Raw genomic sequence first — 15495 nt, forward strand, 5'->3', positions numbered from 1 at the left:
AAGTATGGATGGCTCTTGTTAGATAAGGAGATAAAGAGATTAATTAATACCAAATCTCTTTGGTTCCGACAGGTTTCATCCTGGAGCTCCGGACCTATCCGATCTCTCGGGAAGATTTTCATCCACCACGTTAATTGCATTTTTTTGTATTAAATATGAAAGTTTCGGATATTTACGTATAATAAATTTTATTTTCTATAATTAAGGTTAAGTTTGAAAACAGAAATTGAGAAAATTAATCTTCTTCGATACGTAGAACGCCTTCTTTTTTTCAACGAGAGCAATCTAACCTAGAAAAAATAAAGTAACGATTAAATTCTTTAATAGTTAAAAAAAATATTATTTCTTCCATTAAAAATTACAAAAATTAGAAAATATTAAAAAACTGACTTAACCGTACTATCTTCTGAGTGACTCGTATATTGAAATAAAGACAGATCGAATCTGCCCAAATTCAGAATGTCGGTAACTTATTCACCTAAGGCTACGTCGCAATCTGAAATAAAGAAGATACATAAGAAGATACGAGGACTATTTCGATTCTTATAATTTTTCTTCATTTTTATAACCTCATTGTGGTAGAAAATAAATTTTCGCCAAATCGTTTCCTCTTTTCCCCGAGCCGACAAAGGGATAAGTCGCCCCAGGCAGCGAGGTAAAAGAAAAATTCGCGCACGAAACGTGCGTGCACGGTTGCAGTGGCCGCGATGAATAATGGACAGGCGGAACATTTCGTCGGGGATGTCGTGCGGACCGAATTCGTAGAAGAGGATCGTCCCATACACGCGTCTACTGCGAAATACAGGTGCGTACGGGCAATATAATCCCGGAGATTTCAGGGAATCATCGATGAATTCGACGAAGACTCCTTTGCGGTGGATGGCGAAAGGGTTGGCGTGACTTACGTTCGCCACGTGTCCCAACGCGTGTTTGCGAAACGACCACCGATCTGCGCTCGTTTGTCATGGCCGATCGACCATCGGTCCGCTTAAGTAACAGACCGTAGATTTCCTGTTATCACCCACTGAGTTCTTGGTAATCGAGTCACTTTCGGCGGCCTGGGCGAAATTAAATTACTCCAGAATTAATTTCCTTCGCGATCCTGTTTTGCGTAGTATCCGTCGGTACTGAAAGACTCAAACGACATCTTCCATCGAAAGGTGGAAACATGTGTCAATAAACTCGTATTTACGTATCTATCAATATCGATTAAATTGTATAATTTTCAAACGAGAAGATGACGCTATAGATATCAGTAACGCACCACGGAAAGCACGAATGAAAAATTCGTCCGACAGGAAGCCAATGGTGCGTTGTTTCAACTGGTGCATTCTTCGATTCCCGATACAGCGTTCCGCGATGAGAGAAATTTAAACGAAACATGGAACGGGGTCAGGAACTGATGTTCGTGTAAACGCGGAGCTAGGGTTCGTCAAGTGGAAACTCGCATTAATCCGTGGCTCGCTACTCAGTTGGTACGTACTGCGACTTTTTTTTCCACCGAATTTTCTCTGTCATTTTTTCGCTATCCCTTTTTCGCTTCATTTCTCTTTCGAACAGGCTATACCATCTTACCAGCTATCACGATGGCATACGACTAAACAAACTGTTCCGTAGAACGGACTGATACGCCGGGAAATGTCTATATTGTGTGCTTGATAGATTCGAGATAACTTAGATAATACATCTCATTTGCTATACCTTTGGCTAACTTTTCTTTTTCACCTTTTTTTTGGTGCTGCAACTTTTACTTGTTATCGATATAGTTGCACTTCTACTAAAATTTTTAAAAGTTCACATGCATTACCATTAAAATTCACTAGTTTTAACTTTTTAACAACTTTTCCATTTCATACTGGTGATTTAATTTAACGGAAAGGTAATGGAACGGAAATGTGGCACCATCTAGATATAGGATAATAAAGTCGTTTAATTTCGTAGCTAAAATCATTACCCACTTTATCTTTAAATTTTTAATGAAATATAAGTATAGAAGAAATTTGTTTTTAAAACTGAAAAGACTTTATTTAACTTTTGAAATGAACAACTCTTGAAAATCATGATAATTATTTCTGAATTTCAAGGTGTGGCGCGCATGACATGATCGAGGCAGCACAATCGATTTAGCAACTGTCTCTACCTATTTTTGTAACCTCAAAGTTGCGCATGGATGGTGTGCATATCAAAAAAATTTGTGTGTTAAATTTTGGTACTGGAAAAGGGAAATGAGCGATGCCGAACTTCAGGAAGAAGAAAGAGAAGTTCTTCTTTCGATTTATGATGGAGATCTGGCTTTTAAACAGTTGACACCCACTACATTTCAATATAAGGTTTGTCCACACAAATAGCAAAAATTTGTATCATTAAATATTTCTAATTCAGACTTTATTATACTTCGAATTACAATCTTTACGTGTATATAACATTGATTTTATGTGTAGTATGGAGAGGATAATGATATGAAATCGTTTTTATTGGAAATCTCATGGGGCACAACCTATCCTTCGGAGAAGCCTACTATTAATATGAATACCTTTTATAACAAGCATATGTAAGTCCAACTATGTTGTTTTCTGACTATTCTTGCATTCTGTTGCTTTCATTAAAGGTGAATGATTGGAATACAGTGTGCAAGAAGTAAAAGACAAAGTGGTCCAACATTTGGAAGCAGAGGCTGATCAATGGTTGGGAAGTGCTATGACTTACACATTGTTTCAATCTGTACAAGAACATTATGCCAAGTTAATCTCCGCGCAACCAGATTCTATTGTTGACATAAATTCGCAAACCAACCAGCTTAAGATAGCAGATGAACATCATGAGGTAAGAAATAATTATGTTAAATTGTAGGTTTATTTAGAATACATGAAAAAGAACCAATTTATTGTGCAAAGTCGGAAGAAACAACAAAAAAGCCAAAGAAGGAACATCTGACTAAAGCTCAAAAGCGTAGACAGTGGAATAAGGCTGATGGAAAAGGAGAAAAACCACGAGGATGGGACTGGGTGGATATAGTAAAACATTTATCACAGACTGGCCCTAAGCAAGAGCACGAGTCTTAGTTCAACTTCATTGAAATATTTGTACAGGTTAAAGGCATGTTATATTTTTATAAATTATTGGAAATAAACTGGTTTCCATATCGGTTTTACTATAATATAATAACCTATGATAAAAATTTGTAAGAAAATATTTATAAATAATTTTATCTCATTGCCAATAAATAGTTACAAGATATGCAAATAAAATTACTTAAATAATTAACAATTATAAAATTTTATCAAGATAAATAATATCGAAGGAGCATCAATTTTAATGTTCAATATTCATGCTCTTTTTTTTTGTCATTTTATGACTTTTTATAAAAATCTCCAACCTGCTACTGGTAACAGATTAGGTTCTGTTATCCATCCTGAAAAGCAAAATTTATGTGAATAAAAAAGGTACAAAACTTTTATCTCGCATGAACAAAATCATTTACCTTTATTTTCAAGCTCACTTATGAAGGCTTTGTATTCGCCAGAAATCATTAAATTTGTCGCGTAAATGCTCTCTATGGCCTTTGACGACTGTATGCTATTGTTTGTAGTAGAGTATTTCTTATTAAGTACATAAAGTCGCATTAAAGGATACGATAGATCGCTTACTTCGGGTTTTAAAAAAACATCCTGAAATAACATGATTAAAGAATTAAAAGATTTCAAAATATAAGGACAAGTATTTATCTACATATTGTACTTACGAGTGGCACTTTCAAAGACATACAAATAAACAAGCCACAAAGACAAGCATGGAAATATGCTTCCAGAACGTCATAAGGTTGCGCGTCTTTCTTAAGGCATATAAAAATAGTTCTGTTTTGTACATCAATAGAAATCAAGTATTTTCTATCTAAGAAAAGTTTCAATGATAATTCTGTATCACTTGTTAAAATTATATCTTTTTTTATAAGAGCCGCGAGTGAGACACCTATTTTTATATTGAATCCACATATACTCATTGCTGTAAAGAAATAATTAGTAAGAGCGATAATCTGTATCGATTTAATATATAAAATTGAAATCATATATTCTTACTAGGTTTTGTTAACAAGAATACCGATTCCTTTTTGTTAACTTCTTCGGGTTTGGGAATGACTTCATTCGAGATATAACTTTTTATTATTAAAGCTAAACGATCTTCGTTTAAAGAATTTAAGCATAATGCTTTTACCGCCGAGTAATTTGCATACAGATGTACTATCACGAGGAAGAGATAGAGTTCCATTATGTATCTACATGCAGATTATATATACTATAGGTATACCAAGACTATCGTTAACACATTTTTCACAAACTTAAAATCACTCATTGCAAGAAAAATAAATACACTTAAAAGATACTTACCGGCCATTGTGAAAAATTGAAAGTATTAAAATACCAACTAAAGATGCTACTAAATTTATACATGTCTCTTGACTCGCATCTTTAACTGATACGTCTGCCAAATTATTTTGTAATGCCTGTAATGCAAATCAATGTTCCCTTTTATTGACTAAAAAATCCAAATTTATTTTTAGGGTTTTTGTACCTGATGCTGTGTAAGTGCTGCTCTTGTTGCCCCTCCAGCAACACCGACAATTGATTTCATTGCTGTTGAAATGCACAATATTCCAAGAGAATAAGAGGAGAAATAAGGTAAGAGTAATTCTAATCCCATTGCTATATCATTAAGAATATCAGCAAAGAGTCTCCATTTTTTACATTGCCCATCTAAATCTGTCCTAATGAATGGAAAACAAATGCAGCTTTTGTAGAGACTAATTGAAAGTAGCAAACTTATATATACAATTTTATTTACCCATTCCACCATGCAAATACAATACGACCAACCATTCCAGTACCATCTTTTAATATCCATGTAACTGCTGCTGCTAACGGAGTTGCTGCAGCCTCACCTACACCTACCCCTTGCATGATAGAATGTGTTGTGAGAGTACCCATTATGGTACTTGCAAATGCCTATAATAAATAAAAATAGTATTACAGATCTAACTTCATTTATAAACAATAGTATTATTTTGAAAATAATATTTTTATGTAAGCTAACCTGTACTGTATCCCATATTTGATAAGGAGTATAATCAGGGTGAACGCTGTCGGGATATCCTTGAGGTAAAAATATCTCTTTTACAATCGATATGAAACCAAAATAAAAAGACTTCGCTCTAGTTGTGTCTGATAACAGTTCGGTTATCGATTGCTCATCTACAAACCAAGTGAAATGATAGGTTAGGTGAACCAACAGTGACGTTCGGTATGTCAGAATACAGTTACCTTTCGATTTGACGAAAAACCTGTGTTTCTCACTCCCGTAGGCCTCGGTGAATAGTAATCGTTCATGCATCTTGAAGTGCACCGAGATTATTTTGGTTTGATTTGAATGCGCCGTATGACAACATATGCACTTTTATTAGCGATCATAGACGCTATTACATCCACCCGCGATTACACCTGCACATGAATGCAACAAAATTCCCTAATATTCTATACAAAAAGAATTTCTTAATCAAATCTTTTTCAGGTGAAACTCCAGTAATGTATAAATATATACGAAAAAGACAACAAAAGTACAGTCCTATTTTACACAAATCGATATCATCTTTTAATGTGAAAAACTTATTAGAATAGAATTTGCTGTTAGTAGAAAGAAAAATTTAATTATTCAATTTGCACATTTTATTTTTGTAATTTTTTTGAGATATCTGAATTCGGGAAAATCAACGAAATATCTTCGATTATACCATTCAGTTCAACTATACAAGCATCCAGTCTCTTTTTTACATTTTGTGCATCAAATCTTACGTTCTTATATAAATTAATTTTTTTAATTGTATCATGAAAGTCGGAAATTAAATGATTCCCACGAATTTCTGCACCATCACTCATGCGACTTATCGAGTATTTAAAAGATTTACGTTCATCTTCCGTATTTTTTGGTAGTTTCATGTTGTACTCAGCTAATTTGTTATCATCAATTTTAGTTTTTTGAAATATTTCTTTTTTAGATTCAGTTTTGATTAATTTACATATCTGATTTGTTTCGACACGTGCTAGGTTATCTTCGCCATGTGTATGAGCTTCTATTTTGAAAATTTGATTATTCTTCTGTTCCTTGATGTTTGTTAACTTTGCTTCTTCTATATTAGGATTAAAAGTTGCGTGAATATTAGTATTCGATGAAAGTTTCGACTTTTTATTGGGTTTTAAGGAATCGTTCTTCTTGTTATGTGAATCTGGTTTAAAACAATTTAAAAATGTACGTTTTCTTTTACGTTCCATTATAAAATCACACTGATCCTCTTCAAAAATTTTTATTCGACATTCCTGTATAGCCACAGAAACAGGCTTCTAATCTGTTATTTGTAATTTTTCATTTATAAAAACGTCGTTTAAATGAGTTGCATAGTTACATATTTCATTTGTAAAATTATTTTCAAAAAAGTCTGTTAGAACTTTTGACTTTTTCAAACCAATGAGTTTATCGAATTTTACATTTCTTTGAGGAGTGTAATGTTCGCAACAAGAAGGCAAATGTTCGCAAACAGTTTAAAACAACTTGTTTTCCCGATTAATGTCAACATTTTTAATCGCACTGACCTCTTTACGCAATTGTAAAATTTTTAGATTAGCAGGAGTTACAATTTTTGCGATTTTATTTAAATTGACTTCTTTATCTTGAATTCAGCAATAACAACGATTTAGCGGTGCATTTTTCACATTTATTGACATTTCTATGAATATTTTTATGTGACAACATAATAGTATATGTTCAAAATAAAATGCATATAACCATCAAATATTTCATCTTGTAATGTGAAAAAATCATTTTTTCTCCTGTGATATTGAATATTCACATTTTTTTCTTTCGATAAAATTACAGGTTATGTTTCTTGACATTATCGTGAAATAACTTCAGGTTTGCGCGTGATTCATCTGTTCTTGCATTTAATTAAGACTGAAATAAATATATATTTTTGGAATTAGCAAATATGCCACATATTTTATGAGGTATAATATGTCTGAAAAGTATGTGAAGGAGATTTTAGAAAAGCTTGAAGAAATTGAGAAATTACACGCAAAACTGCGCTGTTTGGTGCCCCGTGTAAAAAGTTATGAATTAAAAGACGTAGAGATTAAACAGTCTGTTATGAGAGAAACAAATAGAATTGATACAAATTTACCGGAACAAAAACCAATCGACTTTCATCGGAGATCGGAAATTATTAGAAATATCCAAAAAGATTTGACAACGAAAATAAAAAATTTATTCGATCCAAACTCAAGCACAATGAAATATTTCAAAAAGTTTAAAGACCATTCTAGCAACAAGTGGAAAAGATTTAACAATTTTTTGACAACTATATACGAACCTGATATTACATTTGGTACTACTTAGTTTAATATTGAAAATAATATTAAAAATAGATTAATTCAATTGGGTATTACAATCGTTATCACAATTTCCAGTAAGCAGAGCCTCACAAGTATCGAATAGTGATCTATTAAACATAATTTCAAAAAATACATCTACGATTTTTTCTCCGAAAAAGAAGCAATCTAAAAAAAGGAGATCCACGCTGCAAGAAATGTCAGAACGGTTACTAAAGCGTTTTGGTTATTTTTACGATCCTAACCTAGTAAATGAGAGTACAATGTCGATACATGATCATGGTTTAGGTAAAAATGAACCTCGTATAGTGCAGAGAACTTCAATCATTCCAGATGGGAAAACTGAAACAATAAAAATCGTCTCGTCCGCGAGAACAGTTTCGGTAGAAAATAACAAGAAATGGTCTTCATCAGGCAGTTGAACGTAAATTATCAGGAAATGTATTGACATCCAATTAGAACTATAAGCGTTTCTTTGACAACCTCTAATTATTATGAATAATATTTATAACTTCATGATTAATTCTCTCGAATTGTAATAAAAAAAAGAAAAAATAATAACGCATAAAATGCAAGAAAATTCATATTATATAATTTATTACGTATACACACAACGTATACACAACACGTTTGTCTATGTTTTTAAAATTTATCCCTGGTGTGTGGAATATTTTATGTCACTGCACTATACTGCCATCTGAACTTGGCCCGAGAATAAACATTGCTATGGTGGCAATCGAAGTGGCCCAATGGGAAGAAACGGAAATGTTTGAAAGAAACCTTACAGTGCGTGGGCCGACAGATGGGGGCACCGGAAAGGCGGGTTCCACCGGAAGTCACGAAGGTTCAAACGTAACATTACGATCACGAGTAAATCCTTCGATCGTGCTTTGTTTAATTCCCGATTAATCAAGTACGTTTGCAAAACGAAAGAAAACATTCCTCAATTTGCATTCAATTTTTATAATTTAAGATTTCATTCTGTATCCAATTTTTTTTTTATAAATTGGAATAGTTGCAGACATAACCATCAATAATTGTTTTACGAAAAATTTTTCCCTAAAGGTAACGAAGAATCAAAATAATTTTGTAATTCAGACTCTTTGTAATTTCAGTTCTTAATTGTTTTAACAAATAGAAATAATATTCGCGGAGAGGATTTTCAACGAGGTTTAGTTGTTGGATATGCTATGTCCCTGCCTCATGGGGTAGAAACCAATCGAGGACCCATCTCATGAGCCCTGACGGCAGATACTTTATGCACATCCGTACTGCTATCCATACCGCCGTGTATGCCCAGGTATCCTGGACGACTAGGGTCGGCAGACCCTCGTCTTAACACCGTGAATCACCATCGGCCTGACCACGTTCCAACGAATTCGGCGCATGTCTCAGGTAGATAGAGACTCGAAAGAGTTCTGAATCCGATTCGGGAGAGTGATTTATGGAAAGATGAAGTTGTTGACTGTACGGAAGTGCGTAGTATAGGTTAGTCGATTCTTTCGAGTATCGCGAAATAATTATATTCTAATATAGCAATTATTAAATTATATTAAGGGTTCGACAATGGATGAAGTGGACGATGCTAATCATCACCAACTCTAGGCACAATTTCAATTCATCTCGATCAAAATTGTGAATTAAGGATCATCGATTCAGACGGTACATATAAAAAGTAAATTTGATTAGTCCTTGTAATTTGATACTAGTTTTATGTTGCTGTTCAATAACTAATTAATACATATTATTCATGTGTTAATTATTTAATAATAGCTTCGATAGTTGTACATTTTAATATATGACTGCACCGAGTAACTTCCTCGAGTTTCTAAAATGATAATAATTATTCTTATCGAGATGTAATTAGAGATATATAGTAAAACTTCACTGGAAAATATCTCATTTTGTATGATACGATATTTGTTTGTCTTTACGCCAGCTATCGGTTATCAAGGTTACATTTGCATATCCACTTAAGCAAAATAAAAATTTCATTGTTGTACTGCGAATTCATTGTCGCTTACAGTGACTAATGGACTCCAATGACGACCAGGTAAATTGAAGTGTCGTTCCGCGGTTCTCATTATATCGACAACTATTAGAGATCCCGCAAAAAACTGTGTTCGTAACGTGATTTTCTATGGCGTAAAAAGTGGAACTCTGACTTGCACGTAATATATTTTTGCTCGGGGCGATGGACAATCGGCACTGGTAATGCGTTTAACGGGTTTTCCTAGAAAAAAAGACATATTTCCAGATAGAAATATCGTAGATGTTTCCCAATGCTAAAAAGCGACTAATCTCCTTGAAACGAAAAAAGCAAATCGAATCGCTTTACAGCTTAATATTTTAATCTTGATTAGACAAAAAGAAACGTCGTATTAGTATCACTAACCATTCATAGATGGCGCAGCCTCGGTAGTCAATAACCTATCTGTAGCGTATAAAGCATCGCAGAACTGGCGCAAAATAATAGTCCAATAGGTTATACCATATATTCCTGTTCGATTCACCTAAGAAGCATGGACATTAATAACAAGTTTTGAATCATTCCAGACACTCACCACCGTTGAACATATGTCAGTTTGAAACTTAGGGATGTGACAAAGTGTATCACGGTATCAAGAGGATAGCAGAGCTTCGGTCTTGAAAACAAGAAGCGTCCGATAAACAAACCGGCCGCACTTAAGCGAACCGGGTAAAAGTGCGAATAAACGAGCGTACGAAGAGCGTGCCGCCGCCATTCCCCCGTACCCCTTCCTAGCCCTCATGCTCGTTTTCCAGTCAACGACTTCGTCGGATGGTGTTGCGCTTGCGTGCACTCTTGCATGCGGGAAATATGGCGTGCCGCATACACGCACGTGGGACGCAAAGGTGGGGCTGAGCCTTGCAAGCTATTCCTGTACACCATGGAGTCGCAAGTAGCATAACAACGCGGCCCTACTCGACGCTGTGTATGTTTCGTCGCGGCCGAGAGATGGGGTGTTGGACTGATAACGCAACGACATCTTGGAATTCCTCGTTCTACTTTTTAAGACGCAAGATCCAGATTCTAGAAACGTTTAGCAGCTTCCATAGTTGTTTTCACCTATCGTCCAGCGTTCTAAGGAGCTGAAGAGAGAGAGAGATTTACCGACTAGCGCTGAATGTCACGTTAAGAGCCCGTTTCGTCGCTAATCGAGCCAGGAGCGTGCTTGACAATTCCAGGAATTACCGTCACTGCTTCATTGGCCGTTTATGGCGTGAACGGAAAACTAGAGAATTAAGGATATATCTCGAATTTCGTGCAGGTAATCGGGTCGACGAAATAGACTCGTATTTCCAAGCTATGGGTATTCGTACCTGGGCCTTCCTCAAGTAAAATGTAAAAGGTCAGCGCGTTTTTATACCTAGTCGGACAAATTGAACGTCGGTAATTCATCGTAAGGTGTCGCGCGTGTATGGAGAAACTCGCGGAATGTTTCTAAATACCTGGCAAAAAGCCCGCGGCCTCGCAGAAGTACGAGAAGCAGAAAGAGCGAATTTACAAAGGAAAATTAATTTCATTACGCGGCACGGGGCACGCGACTCCTCCAGTCGCACGGCATTCTTCTCGTTTCCCTTCTTTCCTCTATAGAGCAGAAAGAGCGAATTTACAAAGGAAAATTAATTTCATCGGCACGGGGCACGCGACTCCTCCAGTCGCACGGCATTCTTCTCGTTTCCCTTCTTTCCTCTATCGTCTTTTGCCCTTCCCCACCATTCCACAGTTTTGTAATGCCTCTCTGTCTCTGGCACTTCCTGTGTTCCGCCACGTTCACCTGACTGCCGGCACCTGCCTTCATAACTATCTAGGTGTACACAGTGTATAGAGGCGACCGCGTATCCTATGGGACTTTAGTTTCCCCGCTCGTTCCATCGGCCACGCTTTGCTCTCTGCCTTGTGCCTACTAGCGCACACCTTCCACCTGGAAACACGTCGAGTGCGCTACGCGCAGTCGATGTTACGCTGTCGCTCACCACGGCCGGACTATCGGGCTTTTCCTCTATCGCTGATAACAGTCGCGTCTCGAACCGGCGAACTTGCGACCGACTATTAGAGTGTCCTCCGCGACCACGACTGGTTCCACCGGGTCTACGTGTTTGGATGAAAAGGTTCGAAATTATATATATATTCGTCTAAGTTATACCTCTGCCGCCTTTCGTATTCCCTTTTGTCGCCTGGTACTCTGGTACCTGGTACCCTGTACTGGAATTCTTCCAAAGGGTAACCGAAGGGATCAAAGGTCGGCTTAGACCCGGGATGCCAGGTATTAAGAACTCCATTGCGATCCACGAAACCCATTGTGATGTTCCATGAAAGGAAACACGATAGGGCGTCTTCGTTCGGATAATTTCTATTCGAATACGATCGCCATGAGTCATTGCTGTTGATACTGTTTAATAGGTGATGTTTTTGTTTTTCATGTTCTGACTGATAAGGAGGAAGAATAGGCCGCGGAACGTTCCAACGAGGATGATGGCGTAGAAGGTTTAATACCGCTGTTTCCGAGGGAGTGCGCCGAACGATCCTCTTCCGTTTTACGATCGGAGACCCGTCTCTATATTCGCGAGTTCTTGCCTCAGTGAAGGATGGTTTAGTGTAATATCGCGTTTCTGGAATCTGTAAGGTGAAGCTGCTCCATGAAGTGACTGGTTCTACTCTTCGCACGTGAAGCCGATTCGTTATCGTTGAGTTTAGTGCTCTAGAATGTCATCTGGATTTCGTAGTCGGTGAGTAATCCTTCCACACGTTTGTTAATAAAACCAACAGCGTCTTCTCTTGCTCACTGTTATGCACTGTACATTGCACAGCAGTGGATCGAAATAGAAGATCGAGTGCTTTAAAAATTTCATTTTCCGGAATCGCGAATCGTGATCGGTTCTTTTCTTCTTCTCTGCTATCGGTTCTCCTGCTTTTCGTCGGGAAAATATTATTACTGGTCGTAAATTGGAGTGTCGGGCGAGGATTTAAAGGTATCAAAGAGTACCATAAAGCATTCACGATCGATTGGAGCGATCGCTGACGGAAATCCCAGGGTCGCGATTTGAAAAACAAATTTCGTACATTGCTAGTCAGGGCAGGTAGAGAAGCCTATTGAAACAATACTCTTGCGCGTTTCTTCTCATAGGCGACTGTAATGGCGTCCCTGCTGGCGTGAATACGCACGTGTTCCGGCCGCGTTCCAAGATCCAGCAATTTCGATTCCTCGAGCTTTCCCACAACTATCCTCTGGAAATTTTATTCGCATAACGTAACACTGAATACTACTTTCGGCTCTCCTCGGTGTATCGTTAGGATAACGATCCCTGTTTCTTCCTCTTAGAGAACAAATAGATCGTTTCGTACAGCCAGAGCTAGCAAATTGCCTGTGTTTACACGTGTTTTTAAAAATCGCACGACGAAGGTGATAAATGGAAAAATCACCACGAGATTTAGCGTTTTATTATAGCCTCGGATAGCTATCTCGTCAGAAACTTCCGTTTTTCCTATTCCATTACCAAGTTTAATGTCCTTAATTAAGGTTGCTCGAATTACATGCGTGCCAGTACATGATCGCGTTAATTGCGGACTAACGATTGTTTAATTGTATCGGTCGTTCAACGCGTCGTGTCGGTAACGCAACAAAGATTCGTGATGATACGTAAATGGTGAATTATTAATTCGTAACAATCGGATTGACGAAAGAGAATAATGGGGCCACATGCATCAACCATTCTCCGCAGTGTTTACCTATTGCCGCGTGTAGTTACTGCAGCCGGTTACAAAAGGAACTCGTATCTACCTCCGTTTCTCGCCTACCGACTGCTAAGTGGCTTGTTTCAATGGGAAATACGCGACTAATAAACGTTAATTCAATCGTATCAAACGTAACACGTACTCGCTCTTGCAACTTTCTACGAGGTCTTTGTTCTTCATCGTCTAGGAGTGATTTTAATTCATAAACTCGCGATGGACGCTAGTAACGGTGGTGTCAGTAGAATGATAGTCACTAGACATAGCAAAGCGAATAATTATTTAATAAAGATGATTAATATACCTGTATAAATGATATTTAAGAATCGAATTATTTTCTGAAAATAAAGTAAGCGATATCTGATAACATAAATTATTACAATTGCAAAAGGATTAATATTCTAGAACATAGGATAAACATAGCGTTAACGCGAAATATAGGGAATTTTATAAAATTCATACCGTGTTAATGCGAATATGGACGTTGAAGAGTCAACAGCTGAAATTCGAAACCGTGGTCGTATACAGTTTTTATATATAAATATTAGCTTAACGATTACCTTAGATATCACATACGGATGATATTCGCCCGAAAGTATGTATTCTTACTTATCCGCGTAAATACTCGCTCACCAGTATCGAAATAAGACGGACCCCAAGTTCGATTTCTAGTAATTTCTTAGGGAAATCGTTCACGAGGTTTCGTTGTTCGAGGGTACAGGGTTAGGTGAACTATTTTCCACGGAATCTCGTGTGAAAGAAAAATGGAGGAAAATAGAAATAATATCGAAGAATGGGTTCGCAAGAAATCATCCGATGACATTTTCCTCGCGACACGTTCACGTAGTTTCGTTGTTCGAGGGTACAGGATTAGGTGAACTATTTTCTACGAATTTCGTGTGAAAGAAAAATGGAGGAAAATAGAAATAATATCGAAGGATGAGTTCGCATGAAATCATCCGCTGACATTTTCCCCGTGACACGTTCACGTGGTTTCGTTGTTCGAGGGTACAGGATTAGGTGAACTATTTTCTACGAATTTCGTGTGAAAGAAAAATGGAGGAAAATAGAAATAATATCGAAGGATGAGTTCGCATGAAATCATCCGCTGACATTTTCCCCGTGACACGTTCACGTGGTTTCGTTGTTCGAGGGTACAGGATTAGGTGAACTATTTTCTACGAATTTCGTGTGAAAGAAAAATGGAGGAAAATAGAAATAATATCGAAGGATGAGTTCGCATGAAATCATCCGCTGACATTTTCCCCGTGACACGTTCACGTGGTTTCGTTGTTCGAGGGTACAGGATTAGGTGAACTATTTTCTACGGAATTTCGTATGAAAGAAAAATGGAGGAAAATAGAAATAATATCGAAGGATGGGTTCGCAAGAAATCATCCGATGACATTTTCCTCGCGGCACGTTCACGCCTATCTGCTTGCAACGATCGCGCGTGTGCATACGTGTTACAAACGCTTCGTTACGTTCTCGAAGGCAACCTCGAGGCCAGGATCCCCGACTTTCTCTCATCTCCGCGCATCCATCTTAGGTGTGCGGTTGCATATGCACGGAATGCAGCCGCTGACCGATAAACACCCGTGACGATCAAACGATCGAGACAGACCGATTACCGCGACTCGTTTTTACGTGTGCCGACCATGTCCCTGCGGATCGTTCTCGGCAGAATGTTTTAGAAATCCTTTCGGAAATTTTCGGAATCCTCGTGACTCACGCGTGACGTAGTAGAGAGTGGAATTTTTTTTAGAAAGACGAGGAATTCGATCGGAAAAGTATGCTGGGTGGTGTTTGAAAATTTAGTAGAAATTCGTGGCTGGTGTACGCAATCGCGTCGCGAATTAGCAATGGCGGAGGAATTCCGAATTCCGGCAGTCACGAACACATGCTCGAGCAAATAGGACGACATTCTGTTGCGTCTTACTCCGATTATGAGTTCCATATATTTTCCACAAATCTCCATTTATTTTATTTTTTAACACTTTTATTATAAATATCTTTCTATTAACATTCGTATGGATATTTTTTAATTTCCGTTAGAATATTGAAATACATTATTTATTTATATATTAATTTTCTAAGGTTCGATTTGGAAAACAGGGAGTAGAGGGAATAATTAATTTGTAATTATGGAAAGAAATAAACAGGGAACGGTTCGTCCTTGGGCTTGGGTCTTTAATTGGAAAAATTGGAAAAATTGGAAAAATTGGAAAAATTGAAAAAATTGAAAAAATTGGAAAAATTGGAAATATCGGGATGCGTAATTTCTCTAGCACTTTACCCGAGCGTTCCGAG

At 37.3% G+C, this 15495-nt stretch overlaps 4 protein-coding genes across 4 annotated transcripts in view; 3 read left to right on the top strand and 1 right to left on the bottom strand.

Annotated features, from left to right (window-relative positions):
* The first annotated feature begins 2131 nt into the window (after positions 1-2131).
* Positions 2132-3098, top strand: LOC108552380 (RWD domain-containing protein 4). The gene is made up of 4 exons (XM_017906886.1): positions 2132-2330; positions 2442-2551; positions 2628-2823; positions 2895-3098. The coding sequence occupies exons 1-4, from the start codon at positions 2226-2228 to the stop codon at positions 3060-3062; spliced, it is 579 nt and encodes a 192-aa protein (XP_017762375.1). The 5' UTR covers positions 2132-2225; the 3' UTR covers positions 3063-3098.
* Positions 3099-3359: 261 nt separating this feature from the next.
* LOC108552370 (RUS1 family protein C16orf58 homolog) lies at positions 3360-5491 on the bottom strand. The gene is made up of 9 exons (XM_017906876.1): positions 5316-5491; positions 5089-5246; positions 4840-5000; positions 4570-4762; positions 4386-4501; positions 4077-4273; positions 3743-4002; positions 3482-3668; positions 3360-3412 (listed from the first exon to the last, which is right to left on the bottom strand). Exons 1-9 carry the CDS (start codon positions 5383-5385, stop codon positions 3360-3362), a joined length of 1395 nt encoding a protein of 464 aa, XP_017762365.1. The 5' UTR covers positions 5386-5491.
* Positions 5492-7044: 1553 nt separating this feature from the next.
* Positions 7045-7852, top strand: LOC108552371 (uncharacterized). Its single transcript, XM_017906877.1, has 2 exons — positions 7045-7426; positions 7509-7852. The coding sequence occupies exons 1-2, from the start codon at positions 7045-7047 to the stop codon at positions 7850-7852; spliced, it is 726 nt and encodes a 241-aa protein (XP_017762366.1).
* Positions 7853-12009: 4157 nt separating this feature from the next.
* Positions 12010-15495, top strand: part of Traf4 (TNF receptor associated factor 4) — a 31361-nt gene continuing 27875 nt past the window's right edge. Inside the window, exon 1 of the mRNA XM_017906901.1 lies at positions 12010-12182. The gene's annotated coding sequence lies outside the window, so the exon portion shown is untranslated. The remainder of the gene's footprint in view (positions 12183-15495) is intronic.

Source organism: Eufriesea mexicana, unplaced genomic scaffold, assembly GCF_001483705.2.
Source record: "Eufriesea mexicana isolate 0111107269 unplaced genomic scaffold, ASM148370v2 scaffold6328, whole genome shotgun sequence".
Taxonomy (NCBI): domain Eukaryota; kingdom Metazoa; phylum Arthropoda; class Insecta; order Hymenoptera; family Apidae; genus Eufriesea; species Eufriesea mexicana.